Below are 19,150 nucleotides of genomic sequence, written 5' to 3'. Positions count from 1 at the left end.
TTATCAAACACATTAACAAAGGCTTATCTTCCACGTTCAAAACCATGCCTGTCCCTATGAGAGCCCTTTCGGCCATGAGCTATATTGTATATATTTTGGGCTCTTAAGCTTGGCTCACTCATCAGCTTACTTCAGCTTAATATTTCTTTGTCATTTTCCTCAAATTTCCCTTTTGACCAATTGAAATAAGATGTTGCTCCTAGTGAAAGAAAAATGTATTTGTGATGTTTCTCTAATATTTTTATCATTTTCTAAACGAGAAACATATTGGATTTTAAGGTATTTTAGAATTTACTTTCTTGTACAAAATTCAAAATAATATTCCGATAATTAAAATCTAAGATTTATATTCTTGATGTTGATTAAAATAAAAATAACTGGAATAAATCTCATTAAAAAGTTAATTCTATTTAATTTGATAATAGGGATATTTTTTTATATTTCGATGAAATTATAATATATAAATGAACTCCTAGTTAAATTTTTTTATGAAAGAATTATCTAATTTAAAGTCAAAATCTTGATCTTACAATGTCAATTTTATGGTTAAGAAATAAATTAGTTACTACAATTCAAAGTACATAAGAAACAAAATCTTATTAGGTATATTTTTATTTTTGATGTTGTTTTTGCTTTTAATAATGGGAATATTAAAAATATAGATTTACTGTTTTCACTTTTAAGGATTCTATCCCATAATAAACACAAAAATAAAAATAAAAATAAATACACCTTAAATTTTTATGACGTATTTAAACAGAAAGAAGGAAATGAATTAATATAAAACTATCATTATATGAAAATTATTTAGATGATACTCACATTACAAGTATTATAAAATCTCTCAACTCTTGGTAAAACAAATTTGGGAAACTTGTTGTCAAATGAAAATAAATTTAGACGTTACCCTTTAGACCTAGTCTTTCTTTTCCAATATAAAATAGAAAAGACACGAAGGAGCCATAGCCGGAGCCATAGCCGGAGCCATAGCCAAACTTAAGCCGTCAACTGATCGCAAATATATCTGCATATTTGTTAGTGCATGAAGTGAGAGGTGAAGTTTCCTAAAACACAAAGCAAATTACGTTGTCGCTGTCTTTTTTTGTGTCACCTCACGTCTTTCACCACTGCCCTCCCCCCTTGGTCTAATCCTGACAAGATAGAGTATCCAACAAAACCCTGTTAGATCAGATCAGTTTTTATCACTTTCACTATATAGATAAGATCTCCAGCTCCAATCCTGGTGAATTATGGAAAATATTTTGCTTTTCTTTAAAGGCTTCTTATTTGAAGGCAGATTGGTTTCTGGGTTTTGAGAGTTTTGAGATTTGGTTGTGTGTAGAGGGAAAAAAGAAAGGATTTTTGGGGTTTTGGTTAGATTGTGATCATGTGATTCTTGGCTTGATTTTGGAGGAGGATTTGGTGGGTTTTGTTTATTTGAGGGATTAAGCAAGAATTGGAGGTGGAAGTTTTAAGACTTTGCTGCTTTTGGAATTTGCTTTCCTTATTTTTTTTCTTGGAGGAATCAGTTAAAAGTGGGAGTTCTATTCTTTTTCTGATTAAATTTTTAGCAAGTAAAGAAGTTTTGACACAGAGAATAACATTACAAGCAACCAGGTGATCTCAAAAGATCAAAGATTGCGGCAAGTATATATCAACTCCACATCCTTTCTTAAGCCTTTGTTTGTATATTTGCTATGGATCGTTTTAGATCATTTTCGGGCTCTTGTGCCTTTAATTTTTTTCGAGTTGTTTATTTGATTAGATGTCTTGCTTTAATTGGTAAGTGAGTGAATCGGTTTTCCTTTTATGTGAATGTTGATGAGATTTTGTAGAGTTTTAAGAGTTTTTAATGACAATTTGCAGGGAAATGGCAACTTTAGTGGAGCCTCCGAATGGAATTAGGCCAAGCGGGAAGCAATATTACTCAATGTGGCACACTGTATTTGAGCTTGATTCAAAGTATGTTCCAATTAAGCCTATAGGTAAAGGGGCTTATGGTGTTGTTTGCTCTTCGATTAATCGGGAAACAAATGAGAAAGTTGCCATCAAGAAAATCAATAATGTGTTTGAGAACAAGATTGATGCTTTGAGGACTCTGAGAGAGTTGAAGCTTCTTAGACATATCCGGCATGAGAATGTAATTGCTCTGAAGGATGTTTTGATGCCTATTCATAGGACAAGTTTCAAGGATGTGTATTTGGTTTATGAGCTCATGGATACAGATTTGCATCAGATTATCAAGTCCTCACAACCACTTTCCAGTGATCATTGCAAGTATTTTATATTTCAGGTAAATACTCTCTCTCAAGTGGTAGTAGTATAAAAGTTTCGCATTCTTTCAGCCCGTCTTGTGATGTCAATTTCATGCTAATATGCACAGTCTATCTGACGGAAAGTGTTCGCACTGGGAATTATGGCTACATTTTATCTCTGTAATCATATGTTGTAATTTCATGTTGTGCCAGGAGATGGTGATTAATATTTTAGTGAAAACAGTATTAGATGGTTACAAAGTGAAATTTATTTAAGAAAGAATCATACCAATTGTGAACAATTATGATTTAATGGTTCACAGAGAAAAATGATTAAGCTGAAGCTGACCATTCTATAGTAGTTATGTTTGGTAGTTTTGGTCTATGAGCTGTATCTACATGTCTTTAAATTGTAAAATTCCACCCCAGTCAATAGATGTCAGACTTTGGAAGAAAATGCATGTTCATACATTCTTTGTTACCACGTGTTAATCTTGGTTAACACCATGGGGCATTATCAGACCCAGCTTTTTAAGGTGTCGTCACAATTCACTGGCCTTGTTAGATGTGTCATGCTCAGCGTTCCAAGGTGTCGACATTAATCATGGATTTTGATTCTCCATTTTGTGGGGTATGCAACCCACCAAATTTACTTAAACCTATAAATGACCACTCATCTATAATATTTAGTATCTGTAGTTTCAGTCCTTTGATTTTCTGGTTTACTCTGTGTCATGCCCGTTAAAAACTTGAATCCACAAGAAAAATAGTGAATAGTTAGAATATATAGAGGCGGTGATAATAGTTATGACTGGATTCATCATCTTATGAAAGTTTGAGAGAGAAGCTATGGTTCAAGCAAAATTGATTTAAATCTTCGATGCTGCAGAATTTTGTGATTCATGTATGCTCACACTCAGGGTGCCAAGGCAGGATGTGAGGGTATTCTCTTCATTTTACAGTAAAACAAGGGCCTTCTGTGATTCCCATGTTTTGCTCTCTTTGCGAGCAAGAAATGCCTTGCATTCAGCATTCCCTGTTGGCTTCTCTGGTTGCAAACTCAACTGAGTTACTTATTAGTTAATGAACAACACAAGACTGAGGGCGAAGATGTTGATGAATTTGGCAAACATTGACAATGGCTCATGTTCCTTTTTGAATGAACTTGATAGCTGTGCTTTGTGACATAGCATAACCAGCGATAATAATCTGGAATAATGATTAAATGTGATGCCATGCATGCCACTAGTTAATTTTCAATCATTTTTTTTTTCTTCTCAGTATTGTTCTGCTATCATCTAATCTTCATAAAATATTTTAGTTGCTACGTGGGCTGAATTATCTCCACTCTGCAAACATTCTTCATCGGGACCTGAAGCCTGGAAATCTCCTTGTCAATGCTAACTGCGACCTGAAGATATGTGATTTTGGGCTGGCACGAACAAGCAGAGGCAATGAACAGTTCATGACTGAGTATGTTGTTACCCGATGGTATCGTGCACCTGAGCTGCTACTCTGCTGTGACAATTATGGAACCTCCATTGATGTCTGGTCTGTCGGATGTATCTTTGCTGAGATTCTTGGCCGCAAACCTATCTTCCCTGGAACAGAATGTCTGAACCAGCTGAAGCTAATTATCAGTGTCCTCGGGAGCCAAAATGATACTGATCTAGAGTTCATTGACAACCCAAAAGCCAGGAGGTACATCAAAACACTTCCTTATACAAGGGGAACCCATCTCTCACACCTGTACCCTCATGCTGATCCTCTGGCCTTAGACTTGTTGCAAAGGATGCTGGTGTTTGATCCTAGCAAGAGAATTACAGTGACAGAAGCACTTCTACACCCTTACATATCAGGGCTGTACGATCCAAGACGCGACCCACCAGCACAGGTTCCTATCAATCTTGACATAGATGAGAATCTTGGGGAACATATGATTAGGGAGATGATATGGGATGAGATGCTTCATTACCACCCTGAAGCTGTGTTAGCTCGTAGATAGATTATGTTTCAAAATCCTTTTTCTAGTGTGTCTGTGAGATCAGTTAAATATTTCCACTTGGAAGCATGGCGTTGAGAGAATGTACGTGATATTTACCAAGATTTTGTTTGGACATTTTGTTTATTAGTTTTGAGTTTCTGAGCCGGACTATGGCATCCTGTAAATTGTAAATTGGCATGCCATCATTTATTGTGATCTATAAAATATATCTAGCAATGTAGACATCTTGATTTGGAATAACACGATAATGTTGATGCATCAATATTTTTATGTCTGTATAGAACTGGTGACGAGGACCATGAGGTTTCATAGTTTTCATCTTCTGACTTGTAATATCCTTTATTTTTACCACTCATCTTCATCTTCTTCCCTGCTCCCAAAACAATTTTCTTTCAGTTCGTAATTCGGTATGCTGCACGTGAAAATGAAAGCCAACCTCTTGCAGCACTAGAAGCAACCCATTTTAATGGACAACCATCACTTGGTCCTGCACATTCTTATGAAATGATGGAATTGTTTAAAACGCTAAAGTGTGAGGCTCTGTTAAGGCACGCTTCTAAACACAAATTCTGATCTTGTAACATTTGGAAAGGTGCTATTTCTTGTTCGAGTACTCAGGAAAACGTCAAACATAACGAATTCGATCGGCTCACCTTTCTTCTCAAAAACTAGCTTTGCATCACAAATTTTGAAAAGCTGAAATGCCAACAAACTGAAATGGACTTGTGAGTGGGCAGTTTGAACTGATCTGCGGGTGTCTACACATGGAGAGACTCTTGGGCAATTTAACTTGTGTCCCTTAAGCCTGGCCTGGCCAAGATAGGCCTCCATAAAGCTACCCTTTGGCAACCAAGAAATTCTAGGCCTCAGTCTGGAAACAGTATTATACAAGTGTTCCTTTGGCAACTAGCCGTCGATGAAGCATAAACCTGGAGTCTTTTTGGATAAAAACTCGATCAAGGTTTGCAAGCATAATCGAGTTTTTTATGCTGTTCATGCATGCATTCAAACTAAATCACTTCTCCCATCAAATCTTCCAGGTCAAGTCATAATCCATGTTCAGCTCATACATCGTGGAGGATTGGTCATTCGTTCCAGCTCCCCATGGAATTGAACTCAAATCAAACTGGGGTGCAATCCTAATAATCAATTTTACTAAAAAAATATATTAATGAACTTATTAATTGTGTATTATACAACTTACTTTAATAAAGCAATATTCAAGTCCTAACAAATATAATTTTTTTTTATTATAATTATTTAATGGGAAAACATTATCCCATACTCTATGGTTCAAAAGTCATGAACTCGCCCACTAAACCTAAAAGATAAAGTGCTAGAATTAATAACTCCTAAAAAAAACTAATTTTGTGCTATCAGTTTCACCTTCTGTGGTTAAGCAGGAGGACAAGGGAAATCTCAAATTAGCCCCCCTCCTATCCTCCAATTCTCAATTGGGTCCCTAAACTAAAACTTTTCTCAATCTAATTCCTAAAGCTGATACGTTTTTAATATTTTGGTATATATTATTGCCCAAATATTTAATGAGAATTTGACTTTATCCATTAACATCTTGGAATGATTTTAGCCCACCAGCATTCCCTCGCCATCCTCTCTAATTTATCCCGTCTTTTCACTAGAGAGTCCCTACTCTATAAAGCACTAAAAGTTCAATTCCTACCTTCGCTACTACAAAGAGTCAAGGACACCATCAAAAAGTAAAGCCTAACCCCCATCCAACGTTAAAATATTTTTTTATTTTTAATATTAATATGTTAAAATTATATATAAAAAATATTAATTTAATATTTTTTTCAAAATAAAAGCATTCTTGAGAATAAAAGCTACTGCGAAGAAAAAACAAAAGGGCAATTTGATTAGCTCACGTCACGCAAGTAGAGCTCAGGTGGATGGCTGGATGGGAGCCGCCAAACTAGAAAAACCATCTATGTCAATTCAGGAAATTTGCTTGCAAGTTGACGGGCAAGAGTCAGGGGATTTTGAAACAATTATGACGGGAAAAAAATATATTCTTGTTTAATACTCTAAGAACAAGAACTTGTTGTTGTGGGAGTGTTTTTTCCATCTAACATTCTAGTGAAATGAGAAAGATTTCCGGATGGTTTATTTTTGTATTTCAAAAGTATTTTTAAAAATATTTAAATTTTTTTATTTTTTTATTTTAAGTTAATATTTTTTAAGTATTTTTATATCATTTTAATGTGCTGATATTAAAAATAATTTTTTAAAAATAAAAAAGTTATTATAATACTGGAGGGCTGCTTTAATAAGAAGTTATATATAAGAAAAAAGCCTAACTTTGAAGTAGTCATGATAGTTAAAATAATATGGTTATGGTTGCTTTTCAAAATATTTTTCACTCGAAAATATATAAAAAATAATGTTTTTTATTTTTTTAAAATTATTTTTGACATCAGCACATCAAAATGATCTGAAAACATAAAAAAAATATTACTTTGAAACAAAAAAAAATAAAATAAAAATTAAATATTTTTAAAAACATTTTTGAAATGTAAAAATAAATAGGGTTATGCTGAATAACTATATTTTAATTCGGAACTCTTCATTTAATTATGCAATTGGAAAGTCTTTTAATGTGATTGGATTAAGAAAATTGAGATTTATAAGGTCCACTTTCCACAACATATTTCCAAAGAGCACCCATTAATTAATTAATTAATTAATGTAATTGGAAAATCTCACTTATATGATTAATTTATCCATTCCTATTATTGAAATAAATCATAATCTCCAACTAGATACTGCAGTAGTAACTAACTGCTATGTGTGTTGCACGCTCTTCGCCGCGGGTATGGATTTCGAGGTGTCAGCAGCGTTCCCGTGAGCTTATTTTTTGTAAATATTAGGCATCATCTTTTGACGGACAAAGCTAAACTCTCTCCTTTTTGGATTTTCGTGCCTGGTTTTCTTTTTGTTACAAAGAAGGGGTTTTCTTTTTCTCAAGCTCAATTCCAGTCCTTTTATTTCCAATCATTTATCAAATGAAAAATCAAAACTATTTCTTTCAAATCCAGCCCCAACCATGTTTATTTGACACTGCAGAAACCTGATAATAAACTATTTGAATCAAACTATAAAGTCAATTATCAATCAAGAAGAGTGTGAAAGGACTGAATTGAAAAACAAAACTACAGTGATGAAAACAAAACAAAATACCAAAAAAAAAAGGGAGTTCATAGTAAATAAGAAAGAAAAACACCAAAGCAAAGTAGTTTATTTTCTTAACCGGTTACCTACCCTGCATCTTAAAATTTTAAAACAATTACATAAAAAAATGTTTAACAACTATCAGCGCATATTTTAAATAAATACTTAAAATAAGGCTTATGTGCCTCAATAAATTTCAATAATATCATAATGCCAATTTCTTAATCAATTTAAATTGTCATTTAAATCGTGTGTGAGTTGAAATAATACGACCCATTCAATTTATTAGGTTTAACTATGAATTGGCCGAATTGGTCGAAACTAGATTTGAGTAAAAACCAATTATATACACCGTCATTTTATTTTTTTTATAAATATTAAAATGATGATGTTAATATTGACTCGATTAATCAAAACAAAAATCGTTTGCTTTCTCAAAAAGAAAATTACAGCAAACTCGATCCAACATTTTCTTTGTAAAAAAATATTGGAATAATGATATTTTAGACTGATTAGGATCAAATCAGGTTGATTTGTCTAATCCGTGATCTAAATCAAAGCCTTTATCAAGTTTAATAATTGCAATTTATTTTTTATTTAATTGTATAAAGGAGTGTTTTAATCCAAATTTAAATAAAAAAATAAAGAGAAAAAATACATAAAAAAAAGTAAGGTTTGAATAAAAATTTGAAAGAAAAAAATGAAAAAAAAAAGAGGTTTGGTGCTTTAGGCATAACTTCTCATGTCCACGCACTTAGCAAGAAACTCACGCTTGAAAGTGCCTAGGTTAATCTTTTTTTTTTTTTTTTCCCAGTGCATAGGGTAGATGTTTTCCACCCTTTTCTCTTTTGAAAAATTCAATGATGTATTATTCGTTGTAATAGATGATATATTGTCTATAAACCTAGAATTCAGCCACCACAACGGTGGCAAAAAATCAAGCAAAAGAGATATTAGGACTAAAAATCCAATTTTTAACTCATTTTAACTCAAAAAAACTAATAACAACCATAAAAAAAAATTCATAAACTACATATAAACCCCAAAATACTATAAAATCACTCAAAAAAATCAATTGAATAAAAACAAATCTTAATGCAACCTGGTCTATATTTTTAGACATGTTTATAGGGAAAAAACCACCATCATCCAACTCCTTTTGTTGCTTAGAACTGGTTGACACAAGATTGACTATTTTTTTCACTAAAATTATAACGAATCAACAACTTTCTCTCTATATCACTTTAATCTGATGACTTTCTCTCTCCTCTCTAAAAAATAATTGAAAATGAGGTTTTAAACTGAAATAAAATTTTCAAAAACTAGAGGGGATCAAAAAGAACTTTTCCATGCTAATTTAAGATTGATATTTTACACTTTGATCCTATATCTTTTAATTGTATTTTTTTTAACAAATCATAAAAAAATCAATTAGTAATTTGATAAAAAAAAAACAGGGGGATGCAATAAAAAATAGTTTGAGAAGCAAAAAAAATAATTGTGGATTACTGTTAATTTCCCAAAACTTTTAGTGTATTATATAACTTGTTTGATTCATTGCGCTAAGCTAAGAGATGTAGCGGTTTTTTCTTCAAAGCAAACAAAGGTGCAAGTGTTGTTAACATTTATTTTTACCATCAAGAAAATAATTAACTACAAACTAAAAGTTTGATATGTGCATAAAATTAAAAAAATATATAAAATTACATTGATTTTTTTTATGAGGAGCATGATTTTATGATAAAAGGGAGCGATGTTTGAAATAAAAAAGTAAAATATATTTCTCTAATCTAATTTCAATCTTCTTATTAACATATTTATTGATTATTTGGGCAACACACTCGAGCCCAAGAGTTCGGTGCATGCTCAGTGCCCTCATGTACTTGAGTGTTGCGCTAGAGCATAGGAGGTGGGTGTCCACCCAACCCTTCATGGGCTCAGGGCTCGCGCTTAAACCAATGCATGTTTCCCAATGTTCTCAGATCCATTGCAGGTCCTAACTCCTTTTGAGATTGGTTTTGTGGCCTAGCCCCAATACTTATTCCCTTGAATTTATTTATTTTTATCAAACCCCATACCTTTTTACTGGATCCTACTCAATATGCATCCATAAGTGTACAAGAGTCTCTTATATCCTACCACATACATATATAAGAGATATTTATCCCACATTAATGTTTATATCAATGAAATTTGTTTCTTATTAATGTTTGTGTGAGATATATTTATCTCTTATTAATATTACAATGATAAGATGACTCTTTACCCCTCTCTTTCAAACAAAAAGATAAGGTTCATGGGATATAAATACTTATAAATCATCTAGGTAAATAATTCACACCTTTTCCATTCTCAACATACACACCATTTTTTTACACGACATTCATTTCATAACAAAACAAGAATAAACAACTTTGTTTTTAAAATTTAATACTCGTTTACATATTTATTATACTTTTCCTCTCTAAAAATATCAAATTAACCATTCGAGGATCCCCAATTAATCCACCTAAAAATAATTGTTTTGTGGGTGTTAGGATTTCTACTCTTAGCTATCCCGTTTCTTTACTATAGAGAATAGATCTAATCATATGAATATTTGATTAAACTCATTATCCAACCATCAAAAAATATATTCCTATACTTTCTAGATTTTAAAATATCATCACTAAGGTTTGGAATCAAACACCAAGTCACAAGACCCAAGGAACATTGGTGAATTTAATCTTATTTTTTTTTTAAATCTTTAATCTATATAGAATAACATAACTACGAAAATATATTATAAAAGATTATGGCAATTTGAAAATAATTTGTTCTCTTTGATTATTTATAAATTTCATGACATATTAATATTAAATTTACATCATATTAAACGGAGTAAAAAATCATTTGTAGCGATAATTATTTATATTTGTAAAAAATAAATGAATAGAATTATTTTTAAGAAAAAGTGAAATATTTATTAGAGCCGGTTGCGGGTGGTTCAACTGGTATTTAAAAAACCCAGCCTGTTCAAATAGTTTTTGCCAGATCCTTTGATTTCCTTACTTTTATAAAAACTAAACTTGTTTAATCAATATGTGATTCAGCTGTTTCCGAATTGAACCAGCCAGTTGGTTTCAGTTCCAGTAACTATAACTAATTTATTTTATTTTTTATTTTTTTTAAATTCTTTTAAAAAATATTATTTTAATATAATTTTAAAAAAAAATTTAAAAACAAATACTATCACCCGCCAAATCATCATACATGCATCTCAAATGCAGCAGCCCGCGCAAGTTGAGAATATGGTGTCCACGAGCAGAGGATGCTATTTGGAAACATATTGAAATTCATGTATTCTAAAAATTTATATTTTTTATTTTAAATTAATTTTTTAAAATTTTTTATATACTGATATAAAAATATACTTTTAAAAATATTATTTTAATATATCTTTAAATAAAAAAATATAAAAAATAACTACTACTACCGCGCTATAAAATAAAAAAAAAAACAGCCATAATATATCCCGCAGGCAGCCGCTGCAAGTTGCCTATCTTTTTTTCTTCCAAAAAGTGAAGGACACCACTAGTACTGAGAGGTCTGACACCATGCATGTGCCGCTGTACGGCTAAGAGGTTGCACACGATACATTACTGTACCCACAGCTGCCTCTTCCTCCAATAAAATGAATTCATTTAAACATGTGGTAAACATGTTACTTTCTAGCGATTAAAATTTCATAAATCTAGATTCACTTTATATTTATATAATCATCAACTTCAATACTTATAAAATTAATTAAAATATATATAAATTGACTCAGATATTTATATTAATAATAATAATAAAAAAAGTTATTTAGTTATATTTAGAAATAAAAGATATTAATCAAAATATTAATTAAAAATAAATAAATAAGTACGATTAATTTAATTCAAAAGTAAAACTAACCATTTTTATTAAGGTAATCGATTATTTTTAAAAATATTTTTTATTTAAAAATAAATTAAAATAATATATATTTTTTAAATTAAAATTTAAAAAACAATATAAAAACAAAAAAAAAAACACTAATTTTAAACAAAAAAATAAAATAAAATTTGTAACAAATACACAACCAGCTATGTTGCTAAACAATTAGTAAATTTTACACAAGATTTATACAAAAAATTGAGGAGAATCATCGATAAACACTCACACAACTATCCAACAAATCATAATCTTTGAAATTCAATGTTCACGGATCTTTAAAATAAATTATGTTTATCATCCTTAAATAAATTATAAGCTTTTAAATAATCTTTAATGATTGACTTCAACTGATCAAAATTGTTACCCTGTAATTATCTTTAATTTCGCGCGTGCGCATGAACATGCGATGCAATGCAAGACCAAGACCCCACTGGGCCACTACTACTACTCAATTTTCTTTCTTTCGTTCCAGAGAGCTGTGTTTACACTGAAGTTTTAATATAATTTTTTTTTTATATTTTTAAATTATTTTAATATGATAATGTTAAAATTAGTTTTTTTAAAATTAAAAAATATTATTTAAATATATTTAATTTTTTTTTTTTTAAAGTAAACCACCGAACACTCACGGACATGCCCTGAATAATTGAGATAATTTCTTCCAAGTACAATTCAGTGTATAAATTCCATTACAAGTACCCCCAGGAAACCTCTTTTCCTTCTTATCCTCATCTCCCTTGTTTTAAAATCCGAAGCCTTCTTTTCTCTCCGTAATCATACATCATCCCTTCTAGATGATCGTGATAAGGTTATAAAGCCTTTGCTTTGCGCTCTCACACACACGCGCACGCTAAAAAGAAGAAGAAAAACCGGCTTCTTCACAAACTACACAAAATTAATCTGTGCTTGTCTCCAACATTTCTTTGATTTTTCTCTTGTTTTATGTACTGTTTTATTTTGATGCTAAACACATCTGTTTCTTGATGTTTGAGAATACAAAGTATTCATGACTCCTGTCCTCTGTGAAATCCTCCTCTCTGGTTTTATGATACACTCTACTCGTAGACGCAGGATCACTCACCTTGTTCAATCTTTCTCTGTTGTTTTCCTCTACTGGTTCTACGTTTTCTCATGAACTCCATCACCCCTTCTGAATCCCTATAAACCATCTTCCATTAGCATCTTAATCAACTTGAAAATAGTCATCTTCTTGGTCCCGTGCTAGCTTTCTCTTTTATCAAGCATAGTCCGGGGTTAATTACATTTTTGTTGTTCTTCTTGTTATTTTGTTATTGTTACAACTATTTTTATTTGTTAAGGGAAAAATATAATGGCCTCTTCTAGTGGGGCATCTTCAGGGTCAACAGCCATGTTGAGGAACTCAAGTTCTGAAGAGGGTCCGCAGCAGATTATGGACCCAAGGAAGCGTAAAAGGATGCTATCCAATAGAGAATCTGCAAGAAGATCCAGAATGAGGAAACAGAAACACCTGGATGACCTCACGGGACAACTTCGTCAGCTCGCGAGAGAAAATAATGAGATCCTGACAAGGATGAATGTTATCTCTCAGCTTTACATGAATATTGAAGCCGAGAACTCTATCCTCAGAGCCCAAATGGCTGAGCTTACCCACAGATTGGACTCTCTCAATGAAATTATTGAATATGCCAACTTTAGCGATGGTCTTTTTGAACCCGAGGATGCTGTTGCCTCTGTTTCTGCGACTAGTCATCAGATTGGTGATGGTTTTTTCATGAATCCATGGAATAATGCTAATTCCCATGTGAATCAGCCCATCATGGACATGGTTATGTACTGAAATTTTTTATGTGGGAATGTGGCTGTACTTGATGCTGTTTATGTTTTTATCCCTTTTCTTTTCTTTTGATGTTGTGTTTGTGCTGGCCATGATGAATAGAAGATGTAAAGGTTGTAGCAGGATCTAATTTTGAAAAGATTGTAACTGGTCATGGTGAATTGATTAATGTAATGATCGGAGAGATAACCTCTTAATGGTTTGCTGACCTCTAAAGGTAACTTTGTATAATGTGTTTTTTAAAAAATTAAATTTTTTTTATTTTTTTTAAATTAATATTTTTTGGTGTTTTTAGATCATTTTGATGCGTTAATATCAAAAATAATTTTTAAAAAATAAAAAATATTATTTTGATATATTTCTGAGTGAAAAACACTTTAAAAAACAACCACAACCACATTTCTAAACAGACTTTTGATGAATCATAAATCGAACAAATGTAGCTTGGTTCTAGTCTAAAAATTTATATTTTTTAGTGTTTATATATTGTTTTGATCTGATAATATTAATAAAAAAAATATTTTAAAAAATAATAATATTATTTTAATATATATTTTTTAAAAAAAAAACCTCTTTAAAATACACAATCTACGCTAATTCTGGGACGTAACTATAAAATGGCTTTGATTAATGATAACTTGCCACTTTAGAAGAGACTAGAGAGAGATAACCCCTTTTTCTCTCTATGCGTGCGTTTGCATTGAAAAGTCAAATGGTATTATCGACTTCATTTTCAGTCAATTTCATACGATTGTTCCTCTTTTATTTTTTTTGCCAATTGATCCTTGAATATGGGCAATGCTAATTTTTATTTCTATAAAAAAAAAAGGGAAAATTCAACCTGATTATTAACTTTTATTAGCTTCCATCAAACACGTTTCAATTATTTGAAGTTCCTCGGACAAGCTGTGACATCATCAATTTTATAGACAGGAGGTAATGGGATATATATAATATAGCCGGTGGGTGACATTATCAACCTGTGATCGTTGAGTATTTAAGATTTTATGACCTTGGAGATTTGGTAATTCATTAACTCTCTTAGTTATTACTTAAACAGGTCGAGTGGACACCATTATCTTGGATTCTTGTTCTATTATTCTATCAATTTTGTATTAAGTGCACGGTAGAATAGTTAATCACAAACAATTAGGCGTACGTACATCCAGTATTAGCAAAGAGTATCTGCCCCTTGTTGAATGTTTTGTCAAAAAAAAAAAAAAAAAGAATTTCAAGATATAATTTATATTATTTTTTAATATATTCCTCGAGTGAAAGTACTTTAAAATTGAAACTTGTATAAACTTACACTATCTTGTGCTTAATTTTTATTAAATAAATGAGAATAGTGAGATTCAAACTCGTGATTACTTGGTAATCAAAGTTCTGATACCATGTTAAAAAATCAATTCAACCTAAAAATTTAAACTTTTAAGTGAAGTTTTAAGATATGATTTATATTATACTTTGTCTTCAAATTAAGGATTGTTTATTGGCTGATAGGGCATGCTTGAAGAAATGACATTTGACATGCTTAAATTTTAATAAGAGTTAAGAGTAGAGTACTATAAATTAGGAGTGTTCTAAAACACTAAAATCAAAGAAACTAAAAAAAATTAACTAAAAAAACTAAATCGAGAAAAAAATTTAAAAAAACCGATTTAAAAACCAAAAACATCATTTGGTTCAATTCAATTTTGATTTTAGAAAACTAAAACCGATTCAACCGAACTTAAACCAACTAATACAAAACATGTATAAATAGAAACTTAAAACATTTTAATCCTAAAGATTTTGTTTCAGCCGCTCCTCTCCCTCCTCCCTCCCCTTCTCTCCTGTGACCTGTTTTTCTAGTCTCTCTTTCCCTTGTCCTCTTCATTCTCATGCAAAGTTAAATATTGTGCTTCTACATAACAAAGTCAAAAAAGATGGATTCAAGTTGGAGCAGGTCTTAAACAACAACAAGGGGGCTGAACTATTTATATTTGAAGGCCATGTATCTCCATTTTAAAATTTCAAAGTAATAAATTATTTTGATTGGTTTCTTTTTTCTGTCCTTTGCAAAAGTGTTTTTGTTTCAAATGAATTAGTCTTGCTTGTGATTATATAATATTTATTGTTGGATTTAAGAGTACAAAGTATTGATTTTTTGAGTTTTTGCTTATGTCAATAACCAGAAATTCCAGGTAATCCAAAACCTGGTGCTGGTGTTTGTTTGATCTGCTCTAGTTACATGTATTTTTTATTTTATTGTTAGTGTCTTCTCCCTCCGCATAGTTATCTTTTATGGGAGTTTATGCCCATTTAATTAATTAGCTCAATAGTTAATTACACGTACCTAGCATCACTTGCTAGGGTAGTTCACTATAATTAACAAAGTAGGTTTTGACAAAAGAATGATGCCACAAACTACATTTTGTATGAAGGGGAAGGTAAGAAACTCAAGCGGGACAAGTTAGGCTTGCAAGCAACCCTCAGAAGATGCACAAGTCCTTTTCAAATCAACCATCTTCTAAGTAGAGTGCTGCTATATAATATACAAAAAGATGATGCCATCAAGCATCCTCCAATATGCCTCCATTATATATATTTTGGCATACTTTCATGTACAAAATATTAGTTTACTTTAGATGAGTTCTTTTCAAACATGCTTTTCTATTCCATATATATACAATTGAAGTGTATGAAAGACATTACTACACTTTTTTTTTTCAAAAAAAAAAAGAAAGGCAAAGGAAAGAAGGCTGCTAATAAGCACAAGCAAGGGGGTATTTAGAATTGCGTTCCAAATAGCGTTTCTATAAAAATTGAATTCTTTTTGCTTAAAATTCTTTTTTTTTTTTATGTTTTTTGATCGTTTTGATATGTTAAAGTAAAAAATGAATTTTTTTAAAAAATAAAAAAAATATTATTTTGATACATTTTCGAGCAAAAATTTTTTTTGAAAAGCAACCGCTACTACACTCCCAAACATCCCCTAACACTCTCGCTTTCTCATCTACTAGCTTATTTCTTCTTTCCTTCTTTGTTTTTGTCTTCATTTCTTGCTCTTGTATGTAATTGGCTGCTCATACATGGAATTGCAAAAAATCTCCTTTGACATTGTGATGCCATTACTATAGCATCGATACCTGTATGTAGCAACTTTGTTGGTTACATCTATTGCTTTGATTAATTATGAATAGTTCATACAATCACAACTCTAATATGTATAATGTTTTTTTTTAAAAGAAAAACTAAAATGACTTCCCCAACAAATAAATAATGAAATCCCACTTCTTCTTCTTCTTCTTCATCATCAGCATGTAGTTCTCGAAATCATCACCACCTTGAATCAAAACCCAAAAAGAAAGCATCTAATATATATATAGCCCACCAAAGGATTAAAAGAGCTAACCATTTTGATTTTTTGTCCTTATGAAGATCATAGTAGTCCAGTTTGGTTGGCTTCAAGATCACATATCCGGGTAGTGGCGGAGAAAGAGGGCTAGTAGGAGCCCCAACCCTTGTAATTTATTTTCTAGCCTTTCCATAAACAGTTTATAGTTTTAGCCCTAAAAATAGTAAAATTTAAATTTTGATCTCCTTTTTTTTATTATTATTTTGACCCCTAACTAAACTTCTTGGCTCTACCTCTTTAGATCCGGGTTCTTTTGGATTCGAGGCTAGCCAAAAAGGTGTTAAAGCAAGGGTAATCCCTTCTATGGACTATTGGGTGACTTTCTCTTCGGATGTTATGCTTGGGGAATGCCTCTCATGGTTGTGATAGTGACTTTGTGATGGTTATGGAAGCTCTCAACCATCCCTTAGAGACCTATTTTCCCCTTAACATAATTATTATTGTTCACTAGAGGGAGGAATGTGTGAAGAAGCCATTGAAGGAGCTGGTGATGATGTTTGCAGAGCCCTAAATAGATTTATTTGTTTTTAAAAATTTATTGCAGTAGCAATAACTATTAAAAGAAAAGCTAAAACGCATGGTGTTTTTATTGCATATATGTCTTTGTTTACTATGGATTGTAATAGTGAAATGATTATTTTACCCTTCCAAAACTCTTAGAATGTTGCCTTTTAGGTGTAAAATGGTATTTTTCTTTGGTCAATTTGTCATTTGATAGTTGTTCAGTGGTTTTATTATTTTTTTTATCATGTTTATACACATTTAAATGACTTTGTTACCTTTAAAAGCAAAAAATCAGCAAAAAATCATTTAACTCTGGTCAAGAGCCTTTTCGGGCATTTCACATTTTAATATATAGTAAAATTATACATTTAACCTTGGAGTTAAAAATTTTAAGTCATTGTCATAGGGGTATATTTGTATTTTCATATTGGTTTTTTTGGTAATTGCTGGGTTTGTCAAGGGTGATAACATAATTTACCATTTTATTATTTTTCTTGGTTGAAAAAGCTGTTAGCGCATGTAAGACACCACGCATTTTGGGTGGTGCATATGGCATCTCCTAGCGGTAAAAAATATGTTTTCACCATGTCATTTTGTTCTCCGTCATGTTCTCTTCCTTTATAAGTGGTGCGTGTCATCTAAAAATTGCCAGTTTATCGTCGGTGGCCCTTTCTCTTTTTCCCCCTTTATTTCTCTCTTCTACCTCCAAAAAACTAAATTTGTCCCTGTTGGTGTTTTAGAATCCATCCTCTTAGTTTTGATTTTTTATTTCAGTTATTTTCTCTTTTGTTAATGTTTTATTTGTTTTTAATTTAGTCATTCAATTCCAATTAATATATATGATGTCTTTTGATTTGGTTCTTCTACTTTTGATTTCTTTTTTTTTCCTTGGCTCTTTTGTCAAAGTTTTTATAGTTTTTAATTTTATCATTCAAATTAGATTTATGATTTTTTTCAATAGTAATAATATTTTTTTCAATTTGGTCCTTCTTCTTTTGATTTCTTATTTGTTTTCTTTTCTATTTTGTCAAAGTTTTTATGATTTTTAATTTTATCATTCAAATCAAATTTATGTCTTTTAATTTTATTATTCAAATCAAGTTTATGGTTTTTGTTATTTCAATAATAATAATAATAATAATAATATTTTATTATGATGATTGTAGTGTTTATGATATCAATAATTATGGTGATGATAGTAATAATAGTAATAATTGTGATAATAATATTAATAATAATTAAAATAATAATGATATTAGTGATAAAGGTAATAATAATATAATAATAGTGGTAGTGGTGGTGGTGATAATAATTGTAACAATGATAACGATACTAATAATAATACTATTAATAGTAATAATAATGGTAATAATAATTGTAATAATAGTTTGTTATAATAATAATATTAGTAGTGGTTATAACAACAACAACAACAACAATAAAAATAATAAGAAAAATAATAGTGATAATATTAGTGGTAGCAGTACTAATAATAAATATAACAATAATAATAACGATGATAATAATAATAATAGTGATATTTATAATAATAATAATAATAATAATAGTGATATAATAGTGATGATTCATCATTCAATATTAGATTTGCTGGGAATTGAATCTCACTGCTTTTTCATGTATGATATTTCTGATCTAATAACGAAGATTACGATTTTGAAAAGTTTACTTGGCTCGACATCTTATCTTTTTTCCCTATTGTTTATTCCCCGATTTTATTATTCAATATTAGTTTTGTAAAACAAAAAACATTCATTCAAGTTTACTTTAAACCTATTAAATAAACCAATTTACATCGAGTTAGCTCTTATATAGTTTAATTAGAAGCTCGCGATAGACAAACAACTTAAGGGATGTAAAGATTTATCTTCTTGCACAAGTTTAATAATATGCAAAAAAATTCTCACGCTCTTATTGTTTTTTCTTTTATATGTTTTTTTTAAAATGATTTGACCCGCAGCGGAGCGAGGATAAATGAACTAGTTAATATGATTTTTTATAAA

The 19,150-nt window shown here is 30.7% G+C and overlaps 2 protein-coding genes across 5 annotated transcripts; both read left to right on the top strand.

Annotated features, from left to right (window-relative positions):
* Positions 1–966: 966 nt before the first annotated feature.
* LOC18099245 (mitogen-activated protein kinase 7) lies at positions 967–4,522 on the top strand. 4 transcript variants are annotated; one of them, XM_024602060.2, is made up of 3 exons: positions 967–1,054; positions 1,867–2,293; positions 3,577–4,522. In XM_024602060.2, the coding sequence occupies exons 2-3, from the start codon at positions 1,871–1,873 to the stop codon at positions 4,258–4,260; spliced, it is 1,107 nt and encodes a 368-aa protein (XP_024457828.1). In that variant the 5' UTR covers positions 967–1,054; positions 1,867–1,870; the 3' UTR covers positions 4,261–4,522. The 4 variants fall into 4 exon arrangements, with proteins under 4 accessions (XP_024457828.1, XP_006383160.1, XP_024457827.1 ...); XM_006383098.3 differs by lacking the exon at positions 967–1,054 and adding an exon at positions 1,061–1,643; XM_024602059.2 differs by lacking the exon at positions 967–1,054 and adding an exon at positions 1,061–1,647.
* Positions 4,523–12,113: 7,591 nt separating this feature from the next.
* Positions 12,114–13,427, top strand: LOC18099244 (bZIP transcription factor 11). The gene has a single exon (XM_024601069.2). It carries the CDS (start codon positions 12,740–12,742, stop codon positions 13,226–13,228), a length of 489 nt encoding a protein of 162 aa, XP_024456837.2. The 5' UTR covers positions 12,114–12,739; the 3' UTR covers positions 13,229–13,427.
* Positions 13,428–19,150: the final 5,723 nt, after the last annotated feature.

Source organism: Populus trichocarpa, chromosome 5 (assembly GCF_000002775.5).
Source record: "Populus trichocarpa isolate Nisqually-1 chromosome 5, P.trichocarpa_v4.1, whole genome shotgun sequence".
Taxonomy (NCBI): domain Eukaryota; kingdom Viridiplantae; phylum Streptophyta; class Magnoliopsida; order Malpighiales; family Salicaceae; genus Populus; species Populus trichocarpa.
Note: the sequence above shows the minus strand (reverse complement) of the source record. Positions and strands in the feature narration are given on the sequence as shown.